Genomic DNA, 21,887 nt, shown 5'->3' with positions numbered 1-21,887 from the left:
CAGCAGAGTCCCCTCAGAGGCTGCCCCAGGAGGGAAGGGCAGGCCATGTGGGCAGTGCTCTAGTCCATGTTTCTCCTTCAACTGGAACAACTAAATTTTCCTCTGATTTATTGGTTTGTGCTTTTGTAAGATTTCCCATCACTGGACTAGATTTCTAAGGTCCCTGCCAGCTCTGAGATTTGTGCTTCTAGTTCTTGGATTCTGTCCAGTAGTTCCTGAGTTACAGCTCTGTGGCTGGGAGAGGTGGAAGACTTAGCCCTGTTCTCAGGGAGTTCAACAGTTTGGTTGAGAAGACAGAATTAGAATGGAGGATTTTTTGGCTCAGATTCTATTTTGGCTCAGATTCTATAACAGGCTCTCTGGAGTGTGTGTGGAGGGGAAAGGTGAAGGAATAGTTCTAGAAAGAGAGATGATGGGAAAAGATTGTTTGATGAGGCTGTAGAACATGAGGCCTAGGAAAAATGACTAAAATCTTTAAGTGGGCTAAATATTTTGTCTGGCTAGTGCCCCCTCCTCTGAAAAGGACCCAACACTCCATAAACCACATTTAAAGGTAATGCTCAGAAGCCAGAAGTGGCCAAGGCTGCTCCTTGGTTATGACAGGGGCAGCTTCCTATTCTTGATGAGACTGTGGGCTGGATTTGTATTTAAACAGATAACAATCACCTAAGGAGAAGTGGCCTTTGGTGTAAAGCCTGACATAACTGAATGAGTGAAACATTAAATGATGCGTGGAGTGTCCACAGGCCTCTTCCCTTCCCTGAGACTTACCTTGGCTTCAGAAGTCCTCAGAAGTTTCATCACGTCTCCTTCTCGGGCATAATCCAAGGGTGTGTGTCCCATTTCATTCCTCTGCAGGGGGTTGGCTCCTGGCAAGAGAAGGAGGATAAATGGTCAGAGGCTCTATGAGCGATCAGTGGGACCTCAGCCTTCCCTTGGAGGTGGCTTGGGGCTCTGATTTCTATGTTGGGAATGTCCATGGACAGTCGCAAATGGTGGGAAAAACATGGTACTGGGGCTCCTACATGTGCATGCACACATGTTCAATAACATATTACACACACATGGATGCGTTACACATATACAAATATACACTGCTGAACGTGCTAACAAAATATGCCAAATACACAGGTTAATATACCCCAACACAAATACATGTAAACACACAATTTCATACATGCATTCATTAAAATGTCCACATTTTCCAATGTATCGGCATACAGATAAACATTCATTCATGAAGCTATATAAAGCGTTCCTTTCTAAGGCAGAGAATATCCCAAGTAACAATTAAATGGTTCCCCTTCTTTCTGTTTTCTGATCCTCTCCTTTTATGCTCTCTTACCTCTGGGCATTTCTTGTCTGTCTGAGTCAGCTGAGTCCCCTGGAAGGACAGGGGCACCATCAGCAACCTGGCTATGCCACTCTAACTGTCAGTGAGTGAGTGAGTGAGTGAGTGTGTGTGTGTGTGTGTGTGTGTATGTGTACACTTCTTCCAATCATTAATTCTTGTGACTTAAGGACAAAGACTGAGTATGACAAGAAGATGTATCTACCTTCTCTCTAAGTAAGGACAGCTGACAAGCCTGTATAAACTGTCTACTTTATGCCAGCCTTGCCAGTTATGGAGGAAAGGTCATTCTGACTCTCTGTGCTATCACAGCCTTCCCAAGGCCCAGGTTTAAGCACCTCACTCTTCTTCAAAAACCATCCATTCCATTCAATTAGGCAGACCCTGAATGAATGGGGCCTGAGGACACAGAAGCATCACATTTGGCCCTGTCCTAAAGGTACTCCTCTCAAGTCAGGAAGACAGAAACATAATTAGAAAACTGCTTTGTACACAGCAGATGCTCAATAAATGTGTGTGACATGGAACATTAAGGTAATAATTATCTTGTACTTCTTTAGCTCCTTTCTCGCTCAGGAAGTGTTGTCTGAAGTAAAGAAGGTTAAGATCAGACCCTGCCACAGGATACAATGGACTGGCTGGGGATCCAGTTAGTACAGGCATGGCTCAGGTAGGTGTCCAACCACTGCTGATGGACAGTAAAAGCCAGTGTTTCTCAATCCAGTATGTGAAAACATTTATATCATCATACAAAAGTATTCCTATTGCAAGTCTCTACTTAAAAAGAAAGGATCCTAGCTACTTGGGAGGCTGAGGCATGAGAATTGCCTGATCCCAGGAGGCGGAGGTTATAGTGAGCAGAGATCGCACCACTGCACTCCAGCCTGGGCAACAGAGAGAGACCTTGTCTAATAAACAAACAAACAAAGTATACAATTCAGACAAAGGGTGGTGGCTCAAGCCTGTAATCCCAGCACTTTGGGAGGCCAAGGTGGGCGGATCATGTAGGTCAAGAGATGGAGACCATCCTGGCCAACATAAACCCCACCTCTACTAAAAATACAAAAATTAGCTGGGCGTGGTGGCGCGTGTCTCTAGTGCCAGCTACTTGGGAGGCAGAGGCAAGAGAATCGCTTGAACCCAGGAGGTGGAGGTTGCAGTGAGCCGAGATCATGCCACTTCACTCCAGCCTGGCAACAGAGCGAGACTTCATCTCCAAAAAAAAAAAAAAAAAAAAAAGTATACAATTCAGTGGTTTAAAATATACCATTTGTGAACACTTTCACCCCCCTCCAAAAGAAATCTCCTACCCATTATCAGACACTCCCCGTACCCCCCAGCCCCAGCAACCATTAGTTTACTTTCTGTCTATGGATTTGCCTATTCTGGATACTTCATATGAATAAAGTCGTATAATACGAGGCCTTTTATATCTGACTTCTTCAAGCTTACCAGAATGTTTTCAAGGTTCATCCAACATGGCTAAATAATACTCCATTCTGTGGATATACTACATTTTATTTATCTATCAGGTGATGATGGACATTTAAGCTATTTCCTCTTTTTGGCTATTACATAAACAGTGCAATGAACATACACATACAAGTCTTTGTGTAGATATGTTTTCATGTCTCCTGGGCAGATCACTGGAGTCACGATGTAATAATAGTAACATTGGTATTTATTGAGCACTTACTTTGTGCCAGGCACTGTGCTTGGTACTTTCCATACATTTTATCATCTAATCCTCACAACTACCCTGAGGGATAGGAATTAAAATCCCCAAGCTGTAGGTTCAGAAAAGTGAAATAACTAGCCTGAGGTCACAAAGCTAGCTTTACTTGTTTGAACTACGAGTGAAAACAACCCCCAGGTTTTCCTAACCCCAATTCTCTACTCTCATGAGGGTGGCAAAATATACCCCTGCTGAAAAAGTCTTCAGTTGGCCTTTGCTTTCAGGACAAAGTGCAACCTCCCTAGGACGGAGTCTGTCTGTGGTCTTCCTAACTACTGGGCAAGTCCTCAGAAGCTCAGTCAGAGCCTCATCCTTTCTTTCAATTCTGTCGGCACTTACTGGGCACTGTATATCTGCAAGCCTCTGTATGCAGAATGATGGGGGATTGGCAGAGCCAATGAATAGTTTCCTTCTTTATATTCCTTGACTGTTCTGTAGCAACTGATACCTTGGCCACTCTCTCCTTTGAGTTCTATAAAACCACTTTTCAGGTTTTCTTCTCATCCTTGTAACCATTTATTTTCTCTTTTGCAGACGTCTCTTCCTGTCTTTAAGATTATGAGATGCTACCTAGAGTTCGAGTCCACTTCTCCAGGAGCTCATGGGGACAAGAGATCCCAGGCTGAGTGTCATCAGTGTGCTGAAGGAGGGACAGGCAGCACGGGGAGGCTCAGGAAGGAACTAAGTGCTCAGAGACTTACTCGCCTGGCCCAGCCTTCCTGGCCCAGCCCCACTGAGCTGCTTTCTCTGGCACAAGGGCTGAGGGGCCAGTGGCAGAGGGGATCCTCCCATTCCCCCAGAGCTAAACCAGTGGAGGCAGAAAGGGAGATGCAATGAAGCAGTGGAAAGGTCTCTCCTTTCTTAGCCTCAAGGGGAGCCCTGTCACTAGATACGAGCTGCAGTAGAAGGGAGGATTAGAGAGAGACCTCTGGAAGGGAAAGAAGGGCAAAGAGCAGAGCAGAAAAATGGATAGGAAGAAAGAAATGGGAGAGCGAAGAGGAGGGGGAAGATGAGGGAAGGTGACAGAGAAAAACAGTAGAAGAACGTATGGAGAGTGAGATTAGCCTCTTCAAACAAGTGCTGTCAGTGGTCTATATTTGCTTACAGAATGAAAAATGTGTGCCATAAACATTGGCCACTGAGTAATTTCTAGTAGGAGTCATGTCACTTCTCATAAAAGATGGAATAGGGACAGGTAGGACATCTCTGCATCTGGGCCAGCCAGCACAGGGGCTCCTTTTAAAGCAGTACTGGGCCTGTCTCCAGCCCAGAAGGCTCTCAGGTCAGGCTCCACCTGACCACTCATGGGGAAGGCTCCCCAAGGTCCTGGAGCCTCAGGGCAACACATCTGCCCCCACTTCAAGAAGGCTGAGGTGGGGGTACCATGGATAGTGTCCATCTAATATTAGTACCCCAGGCCTGCACCCTCGCTCTGACTTGACTAATTGCTGTAATAATTGATAGAACCTGACTTCTACTACTGATCGATTTCACCTCCACGACCAACGGCCACAAACCATTACACTCCAATAAATAACCACGTTGGGCCTCACCCGTCTGCCCTCTCCAGGGGCATCAGGATGGCCCGTGCCCTGGCCTGACCTCTCCTTGCCTCCCACCCAGGGCCCCTTCGGGCCAAGCAGCTGGTCTAGAGGGCCAGGCCTCTGGGAGCAAGTGAAAGGGCTGGATGGAGGTGGGGAGTGCTAATCGCAGGCCATCAGTCACCTCCCACTGGCTGTCTGGGGCTGGGGCAAACACCTGGAGCACCCCAGGCAGTGTGGTACAGGACTCCTCCCCTCCTCTCCCTCTCCAGATTAGTGTGTCCCAGCTTATAATATTTGATAAATAGCAGACTGGCTTCCTGGCAGCACTGCTGCGGCTGTGCCTGTCCGCTACAGCTGTGGAAGGTCACTCATTGGGGAAATATGTTTCTGTCAGTGGTATTGAAAAAAGTTTAGTGGAGTGACAGGCCTCAATTTTTCAAATTTTATTAACTCCATCCTCTAAACCATTTGTCTTGAATTCCTTCAGATTCTGGGGGATCTGTCAATAGGGCCTGGGCCAGGAAAGTAGTGTGGGGGGTGTGTGGTTGTGGGGCTGATTCTGGTTGGTGCCACCGTGGCTGGCTTGGACCTCATCACCCAGGGCAAGGTAAAGCAGTGGCAATGGTGTTGGTGGGAGTGAGGGCCCGGCTCACTGGTGCTGAGGGAGCCCACTTCTCTTTTCTGGTTCAGCACCTGCCTTTGATTTGACACAATTATTGATTCTCCAAGTGGAAAAATGGTGAGTTCTTCTAATTTCCTAAGACGATACTCCCTTCTACTACATCTCAAACAGGTGGTCACTCAGGCTTCTCTGAATGTCCCCAATACCCAGCCCCAAGCTTGTGGCTCTGCCAGTGGTGTCCCCCATTTAACTGAGGGCAGATTTTTTTGTATATAAGCCCCAGATTCACTCCCCACTTCTATCTTGGTTCTGAAAACACCTGTTTATCTTTTAAGACTAAGTCCAGACTTCTCCTTCAGGAACCCTTCCTTGTTTCCCTTCCACCCCAGGTTGAGTACCATCCTTTCTGCTCCCATAGGCCCTACTGCTTCCAGCTTACTGCATTGGTCATCCTGCATTAAAGTCTGTCTCATCTAAGACTGCGAGTTCTTAGAAGTCAGACACTATGTTTGATATACTGCTATATATGCTTGCACCGGATGGGTGCTCAATATTTGCCAGATGACTGAACTGCATTCTCTTTCGGTGCTATCTTCTGAGGCCACACAGAACATGGCTGTTCTTGCTGCCCCAGGAGAACCTTTCTGATAGCAAGTGCATAATCATGTACCTTTTTCCTGTAGACTAAAGACCCAGTTTCTTTGCTGGTCCCAGAAGCATCTCTGCCTCGGTGGCAGAAGTCAGGTCAGGCCCGGGTACCCTCTATGCTCTATAGGTGGGAAGTGAGGAGGAAGTGGTTGGAGAGAGAGACCCACCTGCCTTCTCTAGGGAGAATGCTGAAATTGGGGTGGAGGTGGGATTCTGATCTCTGCTGGTGGGAAAAGCTCATAAGCTGAAGGGGTGGGAGGAGGCTTGTCACTCCCTCCTCCCTTGACACTACTCTGTTCTGGTCCTTGCCTACCTCAAATAAGATCATGTGTATAAGAGGGCTTAACAACAACAACAACAGTTAATGTCCCATACAAGTGTGTCAGCCTATTATTATTAACACTGACACTCATGCCCCTCCCTACCCCCGGTTCTGTCAGCACACTGCCCTTCTAGTCATACGATTCCACCACACTGCAGTTCCCATGACCCATCCCTTCCCTCTGAAAGAGCACTGGGCTGGGGAGCCAGTGAGGGGCTGCCTTGCCTGGTGTGTGACCCAGGGCACTTGCTTTACTTTTCTGGTGGTAATGATTGCTGCCCTACCTGTCTCTAAGGGCTTTGTGAGGACTAATTAGATTAACAAGTTCAAAAATGACTGGAAAGAAAGACTACAGGTATACAATGTTCTTTGTAATAACTTTTACATTCACCTTTGCTTTTCTTTTATTTTTTCACTCTTGCTTTTCATATTTACTGCTAGTGGCTTTCCACCTTCATCCTGATTGTCGCTATTGCAGCAGTCTGCTGACTATCTCAAATTAGAAGTTTTTGCTGAAACTTCTAATTATGGGAAATCCTTCCCATAATCAGAGATATGTCAGTGTGGACTGATCTGTTCTTTTTGGTTGCGAGCTCCTCATCAAGGAAACATTCAGAGAGAGAGTGAGAGGATGACCACATATGAGAAGTGGTGCACCTTCCCTGACTCCATGCTCAGCTCCACTCTGTCCCCACCTGTGGCCTCTCTGATTATCCAGGTCCTACCCAATTCTTCAAGGCTCAGTTCTCTCCTCCTCCAGTGATCAGTGCTCACCCTTCTGGGCTCCTAGTGTCCTCCCTACTCACTCCTTTTCCTGGCCCTCAGCCTCAGGATCCTTGCCTGCCACTTTCATATCTTGGTTTAGTCTTCACATCCAGTATGTACGGGACTGCTTAGGTCAGAGCCACTTCACCTTTCCCAGAGGCTGAAGGTGAGAGAGAAGAGACTTGTTGAGAATGCTGCAGGAAGCACAGAAGACCTGGGAATAGAGCTCTGGTCTCCTGATATGTTGAGCTTTTTCCATAAACCACACCATTGAGTCCTATTCAACATACGTATGTATGCAGACATGCACACCTGCAGATAAGCCTCCTCTGTAATAAAAAATACTTACTGGGCACTTGTTATGTGCCATATCCTGTGCTGACAATGTCCATGGATTTAACAATTTGGTGAAGACAGCAGGAGAGGTATTATTTTTTCTAGTTTACAGATGAGTTAACTGAGTCTAGCAGAAGAGCAAAGGGAAAGGTTACAGGCTAACTTATTGGGTATAATGCCTTTACATACAGTGTCTGAATTGTTCATCAAACAAAAATTCTGAGAAAGTAGAGGCTTGAGGAACTGAAATAATTTGCCCATGATCATACAGCAGATAAATAGTAAAGCTGGGATTTAACATGGGGATTTATTATACTATTTTTCTTTTGTACATGTTTGATATTTTACATAATTAAAAAGTATTTTTTTAGGAAAGGAAGCCAGGTCTGGCTTTCCACCACAAAGTGCTACCTTCCAAAGGCCTGATTATTCAAAAAGAGAGAAAAATAATCTTTTTTCCTCCCTTCCAGTATGCTCAGATGCTCCAAAGCCAAGATTGAGGAGTCTCTAGCAGTAGGTTTGGGATAGACAGCTTTGTAGAAATGGGAAAAAAATGCCAGGCTTAGTGGTTCACACCTTTAATCCCAAATCTCAGCACTTTGGGAGGCTGAGGTGGGCAGATCACAAGGTCAGGAGTTCAAGACCAGCTTTACCAACATGGTGAAACCCCATCTCTACTAAAATTAGTCAAGCGTGGTGGTGTGTGCCTATAACCCCAGCTACTCAGGAGCCTGAGGGAGGAGAATCACTTGAACCCTGGAAGTGGAGGTTGCACTAAGCTGAGATCGCGCCACTGCACTCCAGCCTGGGCAACAGAAGAAACTCCATCTCATTTGAAAAAAAAAAAAAAAAAAAAAAAAGGACAAAATGATGCTCCCTTTCCTCCTCCCTTTCTGGGGGCCCTGGGAATGGTAACACATATTAACTGACCTAGAAGGCCATCCACAAGTCCCAGCCCCCCAGTGGACATGCTCTGATGTGACCCCTTGCCTTCAGGGAGGCAGATTTCTAAAGTTTAGGGAACAGAGACAGTTTTAATGGAATGGATCCAGACATTCCTCATTCCACTGTATGGAATCAGACTTGTTCTGGCCCTTGGGCAGAACTCAGACTAGTGAAAGACAGACAGGGATAGGAGTAATGTCGATACAGTATGGTAAATGTCAGGGGAGTGAGGAGATGAGGATGATGATTCTTCCCCCTCCCCCTGGTACAAGGGAGCTAGGCATTGGGTAGCTGAGGAGATGGGAAAGCACAGCACCAGCTGGAGAAGAGCAGAAGATACTGCACTGAGCACTAAAGAAAAAAGGACGGGAGAAGTGGAGAGGCCTGAGGGAGGGAAACTGGAGCTCAAGGTCACAGAGACTACGAGTAGGAGAGTGGGAGCTAGAACCCACGCCCACTACTCCAGGGCTCTTTCCACCCACAGTGTCTCAGCCTCTGCCCACCCTGTGGCTTTATTTCCTCAGCACTGAGTGGAAGGGTTGGCCTACACTGGGCTACCACTGTTCTCTTCTGTGGTGCCAAACTCATCTTTGCCCACCACTTAGACTTCATGTCCTGCAAGTCTCAGGTTCATCTCTGCCCTGAAGCTTTCCCAGACCACTGGAGCCTACAGATCACTTCTTCCTTTCAATCACTACAGTGATTAGCTGATCACAGACTTTCACACATATGTGTTACTAAGAATGCTTTGTGGATGGGTAGAAAAGGAATGGCAATGATTGCTAGGCATCAGTATGGGTATACAGAAGCCAAGTCATGCCAGACTAACCTCTCCTTTCTTTATCGTATCAGGATGATCTGTTTTCTCAAACAGGTACAATTAGGGCAAATGTGGACTTCATGAGACACCTGATGGGATGCCTCAGGATAATCCTGTGGTCACCATGGAGAAATGTGGGCTGGATGCCAGTACCACATGGAATGTGAGTAAATGACTGATAGACTAAAGCAGGCATCCCCAAACTTTTTACACAGGGGGCCAGTTCACTGTCCCTCAGAGCGTTGGCGGGCCGCCACATACTGTGCTCCTCTCACTGATCACCAATGAAAGAGGTGCCCCTTCCTGAAGTGCGGCGGGGGCGGGTGGATAAATGGCCTCAGGGGGCCGCATGTGGCCCACGGGCCGTAGTTTGGGGACGCCTGGACTAAAGAGACCCAAGGGGGTGGGTCACCGATGGATCAGAAGTCTGGAAGGAGTTTCCAGTGGCAGCAAACACTTGGTGTATTTAGCATGTTTATCTATGACATGGATATCACGGGGACATCTTCCTCATCAAACCTGCAGCTGTAATTAAGGTGGGAAGGGTACCAAATACAACTGATAGAAGATGGACATGAAGAGCTAAAGCAAATGTGATGAAATTAGTGAAAATACACAGGATGTTACAGGTTTAGGAAAAGAAACAAAGTGAGGATTGTTCTGGGAAATGTGATTGAGACAGGAAAGGGTTTAGAGGCCACATGAGAAAAACAGTTTAAGGAAGTAGTAGGTTTAGGCTGGAAAAAAAGAGCTCAGGAGAACATGCATTTGAAGGGCCATCAGGTAAAACTGAGATTAGATTCATTCTACATGAATCCAAGGGTAATATTAAAACCCTTAGAAGCAGATTTTGGCTAAATTTCTAACCATCAGAGTATCCAAAAACAGAGTATCAGCAGCCTCAAGAACAACAGAGTTCTCTAGCACTGAAAGTGTTCACTCATTTAATGGACAACCACTTAGGGGGTTTGCTACTTATATATGAGTTTACAGATATTTTTTCAAGACTAATCGTTAACTTGTACTTATCTATTAATTCAAAGACACTTTTTGAGTCTTCTATGTATCCCTAGCACCATGGTAGGTGCTAGGGATACAAAAGTGAGTAAGAAGATACAGTTCTTGCTTTTAAGGCACTTCTGATCCAGCTGAGGGGAGATGGACAAGTTTATTTCAATAGTATCTTGTGCTATGATTACAGGCCTCAGCACAGGGAAGGCTGGCTTTAGTTTAGATTGAGTCAGAGTTCCTGTGGAAATTTAAAAATGCATTTGGTTACTAAAGGCCATGTAACAGTTTAATCAAGGCCAAATCACTTGCTTAAACTAACTACTGGCTGTGGGAATATAAATGTACAGTGAAACAGAATTTGTGGATTTTTGTGCAAGACATTTTGCTCTTATACCTTGAGTTTTGGTCTTTGGCTGGGACTTGTTTATGTACCTACAGATTGTCTTACAAGTGGCTGTGGTGTCAGGGTGAAATGATTTAGCCAGCAGGGCTACCCAAGTCTCCATTTCTTACCCACCCTATGGGGACTGCTTCAACAGAGACATAAACATGCTCCTGCCGTTACCTTATTGCACTCGTCACACGGGGAGGCTAGAAGGCTTGATTCAGGGATATGATTGGATTTTAAATCCCAGTCTCACAGGATTTTAATTACTGGTCTGGGGCAGCAGAGATAGGCGCTGGCTGCCTTTGGATGGAGGAGGTCGATACGCCAGTCCACAACATATTGAGCCACAATGCCTGCAGACTCTATTGCTCTATTTAATCATCTTTTGCAAAATTTACAGTGGAACAGGAGGGATCAATACGGAATTTATCACATTCTCTTGTAAATATGAGCCAGGAAAGAGTTCCAGGCAGTTTGTTACTGAGTGGGAGGGAACATGTCTGTGTGCAGCTGGGCATTAGGAGATGAGACAAAATCCATACTTCTTGGCATAAGCTGCAGACGTTCAGCCAGTCCCTCTTAAGCCTACAGGCAAGTTCAATGGGAAGAACACGGATTCATTCATTCAGCCAGCCAACCAACCAACCAACCAACCAATATTCTAGAGCACCTATTTTATGCCAGACCCTACAGAGGACAGGGTAGGCCCTATAGAGCTCTGGGGACATACACTGGAATTCTGCCTATAAGATCCTAATCATAGCTATAATAACATAATGGCTCTGCCACTTAGTGGTGAACCTTGGTTAAGTTACTGAACTGCTTGGTTCCCTTGTTCATGCATATGGAAAATGTAGATAATGAGAGTCCCTAACTTGCAGAGTTATTTTAAGTATTAAAAGAGATAAAAGCCTTAGTCCAGAGCTTTTACCAAAAAATGATAACTATTGTTATTTTTCCTTCAATTACTATTACCAGCCATTCCTACCTACAGGGAGCTGGCTACCCTACCTCCTTAGTAGACAGAAGGGAGACTGGATGGCCTTCCCAGGTTAGAGACCTGGTCAGGGCCACCAGCAGCACAATCAGAGGAGCAGGAGGAAGAGGGTGTGTAATGAGGAGATACATGTTAAGCTCTGTTTTTTGAAGCTTCGATTGCAATCTTTAAAACAATAAAATGGTCTCCTAAAACTGCTGTGGGGGAACAGAGAATGGAGTGAGAAGTGATTCACTTTATGTGGGCAAACCATGTAAAGTTACACACTAAAGATATAAATCAGTTGGATCTTAAAAGCGAAGTAGGAGTTTGACAGGTGGAGAAGTGGGGAAAGGACATTCCAGGCAGAGAAAAGCGAACAAGGACAGGTTTGGAGGCAGGGAAAGCTATGCTAGGGAGTGAACAGTTCAGTGGGCCACAGGCAGAGACAGTTCCTGTCTCCCAGGCCTACTTGGCTGCAGGCATCCTCCTGGTAGGCCCACAGGGTGATCACAATCCTGAAGCAAACCATCATCCTAATCCTCTCTTGGAAACTGGTGGCAGAAGATTCATGGTGGACTTCAGAGTGACTGCATGCTAGGCTAAACATATGGGCTTAATTTATAGGCAGTGGGAACTGATGAAAGTTTTAAAGCAGGAAAATGACATGGTTTTGTGAGGTGGAGGCTAGTTGGAAGGGGATCCTAGGAGTAGGAGGACCAGCAAGGCTGTTATAATAGTCCGGGTGAGAGTGATAAATTAATTAGAGAAGTGAGGGATTAGAGAGGTGAATGGGCTTGAGATGAAATTCTCAGCAAGACAGGGCTTGGTGGAAAGTGGAGGAGAAGTCATCAGACATAATGCTTTCTAGCTTGAGTGACCAGTAGATCATCATATAGAACATTAAATAGAACATGGAAGAAAGTGTGAGGAGGGATGGGTTTGGATGCATTGAGGATGAGATGTCTATGGAATATTCAACATCAACAAAGCTATGAAGACATGAAAATGCCTGGTTTGTTCTAAGGAAAATATGAAGATCAGTGTGGTTAGAAAGAGGTGGTACAAAACCCATAGAAATGAATATTCAAACATACTTCATATACAGAGTTAGGCAAGGAAAACGGCAAAAGCAAAATCTCCTGCCAAGGATTTCTGGTCAATGCAAACCTAATGCAGAGGTTTTCTAGATGGTGGATAATGCTCTGAATAACATGTCACACAGGCATAGGAAGTAAGGATCCTTACCTTGTTTTCATTTTGGGACTTGTCCAAAATGAAAATGAGGTAAGGATCCAAAATGAAAATGTTCATGACTTTTCTGGAAGTCGTGGGCTTTCAAGAAGCCAGCTCTACTTCCCCTTATCCCCACGTTCTAGCACAGACTCTCCTTAGAGGTGGCAGCAGGTTCTATGGCCAGAGAGCAGCTAGAAGCAACTGTCAGTGGGGAGGGAAAGGCTCTGGATAAAGCAGAGTTCAAAGTGCATTGTCAGAGCCTGAGTCCTTGGCTTCTGCAATCTTCCCTCCTGCAAATGACAGCTGAGACCAGGGCATCTGAGCCTGGGGTCTGGGCTGAATTTAGCAGTCATAATTATACTGCTGACGTCTGGGGCACAGCCACAGTCTCCGCAGAAGGCGGCAGCTTTTGTTCATGCACTAAAAACACATCATCTTCAAACATGCTAATCGTATGTCTGCTTCCATCTAACAACATTGAAAGGAGGCTGAGGAAAGGGCACACAATGCCCACACATCTGGCTAATTCAGTTATGAGGCCAATCAATCTTGATGGGTTGTCTATGAAACCCCAACTATCCCAAAGGACTGAACTGACCAGATGTTTAAGCTTCTGTTGACCAATCCTAGCCGAATGTGCAGAGCAGAGAAGAGGGGTTATCAAGAGATGACTTTTGCTTCTACTTACACCTCTATTCCCAAAGCTAAGTAAAGCCTTCTGCTTGCATGAGAAGTATCAGCACATAAAAGTGGTGGTTGAGCCAGGCTCACTGGAATGAGGTACACTCAAATATATAGACTTTCACTCTGAACTTAAAGGCAGACAGAAAGCCTTATTTATATTTGTCTTTGTGAACGCTCACAGCAATAGAAACCAGTAAAATATTTTTCGCTAACTGTACTTCCCTATATGGAGAGAATCAGAAATGTGTGTGTGTTTTGGGGCGCTGCGGGGGGCGGGAGTAGTATCTTTAACTACAATATCAAATGTTCTAGGCTATGGTTCTGGGAACAGGAACTGTTTTATCTGCTGATATCTGCTTTCAATCCCCCATTCAAGGCCAAAGTAATTACTCATCTTCCTCATAAAACATTTGCTTTTTTAAAAAAATCAGAAGCTTCTGCCAACAGGGACTTTTCCAGTTTATGCACCTTCTTTTATGCCCAACCGCAATCACCAGGCAACTATCACCAAAAATAAAAGTGGAAAGGTGGTGGGAGATTAGGAGCAAGGAGAGAGGACAGGGTAGACCACAAACACCAGGAAGACCATTTTGACCCAGAGCTCCTTGCTGTTGTTAGTGATTCCATTTTTCTCAAGAGTGCTTTTCCCTCATTCATTCTGAGGACTTCACTAAGTTTGTCCCAGAGTTGAGGATGCATGACAAAATAGATGAATGGTTTTGGGTAAAAGAAACCTCTGACTTATTAGAAAGTAGTGAGAGAGAAGCAAAGATTAAAAATGAGGTCTTTATGACCGGACGTGGTGGCTCAAGCCTGTAATCCCAGCACTTTGGGAGGCCGAGGCGGGTGGATCACGAGGTCAAGAGATCGAGATCATCCTGGTCAACATGGTGAAACCCCGTCTCTACTAAAAATACAAAAAATTAGCTGGGCATAGTGGCGCGTGCCTGTAATCCCAGCTACTCAGGAGGCTGAGGCAGGAGAATTGCCTGAACCCAGGAGGCGGAGGTTGCGGTGAGCCGAGATCACGCCATTGCACTCCAGCCTGGGTAACAAGAGTGAAACTCTGTCTCAAAAAAAAAAAAAAAAAAAAAAAAAAAAAAAAAAAAAAAAAGAGGTCTTTATTGTGATACTCTGTATCACAATTACCTAGAACAGTAATTGGCACTCAGTAGGAGTTTAATAAATGCCTGCAGACTGATTAATTATGGCCCCGTTATGATACAGCTAGGCTATAATCCTTTCATTTCTGTTTGTCAGGAAAGGCCTCCTATGGTCATGAGCAATACTGCTGGACAAAATCAATGCCCACAGATCAGGAGAGTCTTCCTTCAGCCTGAATGAGCGGATGAAATTGTGCTGGAGGTAGGACTATGAATGTCATTACAATATCCAGCAACCTCTTCTTCCTCTTCTCCATGGATGCAGTAATCAATACTGCTGACCAATCTTGCCTGCTTCCAATTCTTTTCTACCTCAAAAAAAATTTTTTTGGAGGCAGGGTCTCACTCTGTCACCTAGGCTGGAGTGTAGTGGCACAATCTCGGCTTGCTGCAAATTCTGCCTCCCAGACTCAAAACAATCCTCCCCCCTCAGTCTCTTGAGCAGCTGGGAGCACAGGCACATCACCGCACCCAGCTAATTTTTGTATGTTTTTGTAGAGACAGGGTTTTGCCATGTTGTCCAGGCTGGTCTCAAACTCCAGAGCTCAAGCCATCCATCCACCTGAGCCTCCCAAAGTGCTGGGATTACAGGGATAAGAGCCACCATGCCTGACCTTCTTTTCTACTTGATTTTCATGATATACAATATCCATCACTTTATCTCCTTTGCAGTTCATTCTTCTTTTCCAAGTTATTGAGTGTCATCCAAGCCTGAGTCCTCTACCCTTATTCCTTTCTCTCTATGCATTCTCCTTAAAAAAGCAGTTCTTTTTTAAGGAGAGAGCGGTGCGCGGGGCTCAAGCCTGTAATCCCAGTACTTTGGGACGCTGAGGCGGGTGGACTACGAGATCAAGAGATTGAGACCATCCTGGTTAACATGGTGAAACCCTGTCTCTACTAAAAATACAAAAAATTAGGGGGGCATGGTGGCGCATGCCTGTAATCCCAGCTACTCAGGAGGCTGAGGCAGGAGAATTGCCTGAGCCCAGGAGGCGGAGGTTGTGGTGAGCCAAGATCGCACCATTGCACTCCAGCCTGGGTAACAAGAGTGAAACTCCGTCTCAAAAAAAAAAAAGCAGCTCTGATTTGTATAGTTTAAACTACCCCAGTGGTTCTCATTCCCGGCTATATATTAGAATCACATCGGAAGAGTTAAAACCACATCAACCCAAAGTAGGAGAAAATATTTCCATATATATCACAGATAAAGGGCTAATATTTTTAATATAAACAGAAATTTTTTAAATCAAGAGAAAAACAAGACTGAAAGTCCTACAGAAAAGTAGGCGAAGGATACAAATAGTTCACAAAAGGAGATATAAAATGACTGTCAAACATGTGAAATGATGATCAAGTTCACTTATAATAAGAGACTCAAACTAAAATTACACTGAGATACTATTTCTCACCTTCAGATTGGCAAAAATCCAAAAGCTCGACAGTGTACTCTGCTGGAGAGGCTATGAGGAAACAGGCCCTCTTGTAGAACAGGCTATGAGAAAACGATGCTAATGGAAGTGCAACATGGTAGAACTCATATGGAAGAGAAGCTTGGCAATAGCTAACCAAATGACATATGCAATTACCTTCTGACCCAGCAACATCACTTCTAAGACTTTACTGTAAAGACATACCTCCAACAAGACCAAAATATATATGCATGAGGTTATTCATTGCAGCATTATTTGTAACTGCAAAATACTGGAAACTCAAGGTCCATGTATGGAATACATGGAATATACATACATACAATGAAGAAGTATGCAGCTATTAAATGAGGAATATCTCTATGAATTTACATGATGCAAATTTCAAGAAATATTATTACATAAAAAAAGCAAACTGCAAAGAAACATATACAGTATGCTACCTTTTGTGTAGGTAGAAAAGTGAAATAACAGAACATACAAATACTTGCTTATACAAAGAAACACAGGGAGGATAAAAGAGAAAACTAACAAAACTAATTATTTTCAAGGGGCCAGGACTCACTGAGAGGGACAGAAGAAGGCTGAAAGGGACACAGGAGGAAGGTTTTACTTCTCTGAGTGTATCTTTTGGTACTTTCGACTTTTAGAAATAAGATAGTGCTCTACATATTCAAACAATAAAATTAAATCAATCAGGATAGGTAGGGGAGAAAAACCCTAAAACTGAAAGCAAATTAAAAAATTAACCCAACTGTATTTCAAATGAATAGCATCAACACACTGAAGTGGGTAAAAAGAACCCCAGTAAATTAGGAATGCAGTATTTGACTATATACTCGCAGCCTTGGATGGACTAGGGGTGAAAACTGCAAACAAATCCTGACCTGAATTTTTAAGGAGGTTTGTTTTCTACAGTGGTATCAGTGAAGCAGTTCTGAAGCTTTTTTAGATGTACTATAGGATTGAGCAAATGAGTCAATAAATACATGTATCAACACTATTTGCCGCTAGCATTGTCACTAAGGAAGAAGGATATACAAATATGAAATGTGTGACGACAAGAAAGAACCCTATCAGGATTAACTGGAATGTGGTGGGGGTGGGGTAGGTGGGTTTGGTGTTCTTAGGATTTCTAACATATGTATGTGCATAAGAATAGCTTGTGTTTACAGTCCCAGCTACACGGAGGGCTGAGGTGAGAGGATCACTCGAGGCCAGGAGTTTGAGAGCAGCCTGGCCAACATAGTTAGATGCTGTTTCTTAAAACAAAACCAAAAATCATTCTTGGTGCATTTATGTTATAAAGGAGAAAAGTAAAGAATACAGAATATCTCTGTGCATACGTATATATGTGTATGTGTATATTTTAATGGATATGTATATATGTGTGTATATATCTATATAAATAGTTCGTGGCTCTGTTGACAGGCGCAATGAGCACACTTGGTACTTAGATTTTACTTTCTAGTACAATTCTCAACAAAAAAAATCCAAGGGCACCTCAAGAAATGGCTGATTTCAGGGCAGCAGCAAGGTGAATACAAGATGAGCCTGAAGCATTTCTTTAGGTAGAAAAATAAGAAAACGCTATGTATTGAAAAAAAAGATGCAGGTATGCCACACTGGCTAAATACGAGGCAATAGTAGCCCCAACATAACTAAGCATACACTAAATTTTAGAATATCAAAACGGTAAGTACCCGTGAACACATTTTGACAATATTAGAAAATGGAGGACAAGGGTTTCTTGCTTAGTGTAGAATGCTAAGTGCTAACTGATCAATATGGAGTACGTGCTGGACTTAGAAAACATGGAAAATACCCATTTTGCAAGCATCATATAAAGATTGGTTCAGACAAGAACCAGTGATGGGTGCTAATTCTAGGGGAAATTAAAAAAAAAAACTCAGCTGGGCCGCCGAACATAGTTGCTCACGTCTATAATTCCAGCACTTTGGGAGGCTGAGGTGGGCAGATTACCTGCAGTCAGGAGTTCAAGACCAGCCTGACTAACATGGAGAAACCCCGTCTTTACTAAAAATACAAAATTAGCCGGGTGTGGTAGCCCATGCCTGTAATTCCAGCTACTCTGGAGGCTGAGGCAGGAGAATCACTTGAACCTGGAGACGGAGGTTGCAGTGAGCTGTGATCACATCATTGCACCCCAGCCTGGGCAACAGGAGTAAAACTCTGTCTCAAAAAAAAACTCAGCTGGGAAAGGTGGCTCAATGCCTATAACCCCAGCTACTTGGAGCCTGAGGTGGGAGGATCACTTGAGCTCAGGAATTAGACTGAAGTGTGCTATAATTGTGCCAGTGCACCAGCCTGGGTGACAGAATAAGACCCTATCTCAAAAACCAAAAGCTCTCTTTTCACAGAGTGCTAATTAATGCTAAGCGAAAACAAGAGTAACAATACAGTGGAGAACTGGACAATTCTTTGATTGGAGATGAGGTGAGAGTAAGACTTTTCTCTCAAAAATTCTTGTGAATTTTGTACTATGTACAAGCATTAACTATTCAAAAATAGGATGAAAAATAAAGCATTTGAGTGTGATACATAAAATAACTCTCCCCCACCGCCCCACCCAAGATGTTCATGTTCTAACCCTGGAACCTGTGAATATGTTCGGGGAATATGAAGGTTGCATATACAATTAAAGTTGCTAATTAGATTACTTTGTGATGGGGAGATTACTCTGGACTATCTGAGTGGGCCCAATATAATCACAAAGGTTTCTAGAAGTAAAAGAGGAAGGCGGAAGAGCCAGTGTGAGTGTGAGGAAATGTGAGAAAGACTTGCCCGGTCATTGCTGGCTTTGAGGATGGATGGCGACTACACGGAGACCTAGAACGTGGGCAGCCTCTAGCAGCTGGGAAAGACAGGAAAACAGACTCTATCCAGGAGTCTCCAGAAAGGAAGGCTGCTTTGCCAACGCCATCTTCAGTCCAGTGTGACCCATTTCAGACTTCTCTCCAAAATAACAAGATAAATTTGTGTTGTTTTAAGCCACTAAGTTTGTGATAACTTGTTACTGCTGCAATAGAGGTGATGCATAAGAAGAGTCACGTGGTTGTCTCTGAAGCGGACCAGGGATGTGAAAGGGAGACTTCCTTTCCACTACATGTCTTCTGGTATTACTCCAAATTTTAATCTTGTGTGATTTTTTTTTTTTTTTTTTTTGAGATGGAGTTTCACTGTTGTTACCCAGGCTAGAGTGCAATGGCGTGATCTCGGCTCACCACAACCTCCGCCTCCTGGGTTCAAGCAATTCTCCTGCCTCAGCCGCCCGAGTAGTTGGGACTACAGGTGTGCGCCACCATGCCCAGCTAATTTTTGTATTTTTAGTAGAGACAGGGTTTCACCATGTTGACCAGGATGGTCTCGATCTCTTGACCTTGTCATCCACCCGCCTGGGCCTCCCAAAGTGCTGGGATTATAGGCGTGAGCCACCGCGCCCAGCCTCTTGTGTGATTTTTAAAGTAAAAACCACAATGGTCACTAAACAAACAAAAACAACAGACAATCACTTCAGGAGCTCTCTACGGACTACAAAATTAAGTACAAATCCTGTGTCTCTTCCCCAAGACCCTCCACACCTGTCTCCTTACCCCATAATACAACAGGTGGCCAGTTTCCTCTAGGTCTCTAAGTAACACACAGGGCTCATTTCTGTTGCTGCTTCACCTGAAAAGCTTCCTTCCTTCTCTCTCCTTGTTTGAATTTTACGTGTCCTTCTGGGTCTGGCTGTGGTCCCAGCTCCTCCATTATGCCTTCTATAATGCCACACTGGTTCTCTCCCCACTCATTCCCCATGATGGCTGTTAATTCTGGCCCTTGCTTATGTTTAATTGAAAGTCCTGTTATCTACCATCCTGCACTGTTCTCAGTGTGCTTTGCATATGGGCATTATCACCAAACTATCACTCTACAGGGTACAGTCTAAAGGAAGGGCCTGTATCCTTTTCTCTCTTATTTCCTGGCATGCCTAGTACCCATAAATTCAAGAAATGTTTGCTAGGCACCTATCATGTCCTAAGGATAGTGCCAGGTGCTGGGAATACAGTACTTCAGATCTAGATCCTACCTTTTGTGAACTCACTGTTAAGTGAAGGAGAGATATATTAATCAAATAACTATAGAACTACATGTTATAGTAAGAGTGATAAATCATACAGGATGCTTTAAGAACATATATCAGAGGAACCTAGAATAGGGATGGTGGTGGTTAGTTGTAAGAAAATAATTAATAGTTGCTGAAGAAATACAAATACTTAGACAATTAGATCAGTGCACAAGTATTTGGAATCACAAAATATTAAAGTGAAAGGGAGGCTGAGATTGTAGTCCAATTATATTACTTTACAGATGAGGGAACTGAGGCTCAGTGTGGGGGAACGACTTGCTCGAGGTCCTACAGCAAGGCGGAGTTAGTACCAGAACCACGTGCCAGCACGTTGACTCCTAGTCAGCACTTTACTACACAGGCTTCTATTACTTCGAAGAGGCTCCCTGAAGGATTTCTCAAGTGGCAAGCTCTTTTCTTCTGCTACCCTTTAAAAGACTCATTTCTAAAATGCAGTTCAGGAAAGAGTCTGCGGTTCAAACCTACAGAGGACATCCCTCCTGTGTTCCTCCTTGGATGCTGCCAGGCTTCTGTATTGTGGAAGATAGCACACGAATGCTAGAAGCAAACTCCTTTTGGGAAGGGGAACTTGGTTCTGGTCATCCCCAGTTTCAGATGGGAAGGGGCTTTTGCTGCTAATTTGCAGGCCCTGACCTTCAGACTGACATTCTCCTTTCTTAAAGCTGCCATGTGAACTTTTATCCGTGCATTCTGCCCAACAGTACATGTGCTGGAGGGGGCATGAGTGGGCTGGCAAAGGGCAGCTGGAAAATCTGATTCTGACTCAGTGCTGTTTCCAGGCTCAGTGCAGGTGGAGGAGGGTGTAGGACACAGAACAGACCTGGCCCAGCCGATATTGACCTCTTCCTCACCCAAGGGAGTCTTGGCCTCCAGCTGCCACTATTGGCGGTGATGAGGTCATGCCGGATACCAGCCAGGCTCATCTGAGGACTGTTTGGAGCCGATTAAAGCCTTGATGAAATGCGGGGGCCTGGATGGCAAGTGGCTCTGGAGAGAATGGGCTCTGGTGACCAGGCTCTCATTTCCAGCTCAACTATGCAGTGGCTCCTCTATGTCCACAGGAGCCAGGATACAGAAATACTTCTCCCTGCCTTGAGCAAGGACAGTTCCTCATTCTATACTGGGTAGGGGGCTGAGGATAGGACTCAGGACACTGAGGGCTTCTTCTAGGCCTGGTCTACCACATGGGCTGCAAATAACAATACCACAGAATTCCTCCACTCCCCAAAATGCCCCAGACTAGACTGCTGGATCCCTTTGGATGACTAAATGGCCATCCCTCTCCACAGGGTTTTCTCAAGCTAAATGACAGGCTAACATCCACATTTTGAGTCTCAATGTCAATGCCATATGATCAGGGACGTCTTCCTCTATTCCCCTTTAGATTAGATTAGGTCCCATTATGCTCTTGTAGTACCCTCTATTCTTCCTTAATAATACTTTTATTATTTACTAACAATTTAACTAATAATTAGCTGGTAATTTTGTAATCATTTGCCTAATATCTATATTCTACCAGATTTTAAGATTTACAAGGATATAATAAATATTTGTTAAAATAATAACATGAAATCAATTAAAAGGAAGGGAAGAGAGATGTTTACAGATGTTTTTAATAACATTATTTTAAAAACTGTTGTATTGGCTCATGCCTGTAATCCTAGCACCTCGTGAGGCAGGCGAATCACGAGGTCAAGAGATCGAGACCATCCTGGCCAACATGGTGAAACCCCGTCTCCACTAAAAAAATAGAAAAATTAGCTG

The 21,887-nt window shown here is 44.4% G+C and overlaps 1 protein-coding gene across 3 annotated transcripts in view; it reads right to left on the bottom strand.

The window, feature by feature from the left end:
• The window catches only part of CLPB (ClpB family mitochondrial disaggregase), a 275,007-nt gene that overhangs the window by 62,029 nt on the left and 191,091 nt on the right, over window positions 1–21,887 (bottom strand). For all 3 annotated transcript variants that reach the window (XM_074400970.1, XM_003923422.4, XM_003923421.4), the window contains one exon: window positions 772–869. In XM_074400970.1, coding sequence (XP_074257071.1) covers window positions 772–869 — 98 coding nt within the window. The remainder of the gene's footprint in view (window positions 1–771; window positions 870–21,887) is intronic.

This window comes from Saimiri boliviensis, chromosome 6 (genome assembly GCF_048565385.1).
Source record: "Saimiri boliviensis isolate mSaiBol1 chromosome 6, mSaiBol1.pri, whole genome shotgun sequence".
NCBI classification, from domain to species: domain Eukaryota; kingdom Metazoa; phylum Chordata; class Mammalia; order Primates; family Cebidae; genus Saimiri; species Saimiri boliviensis.
The sequence above is the reverse complement of the archived record's forward strand: the minus strand, read 5'-3'. Positions and strand labels throughout refer to the sequence as shown.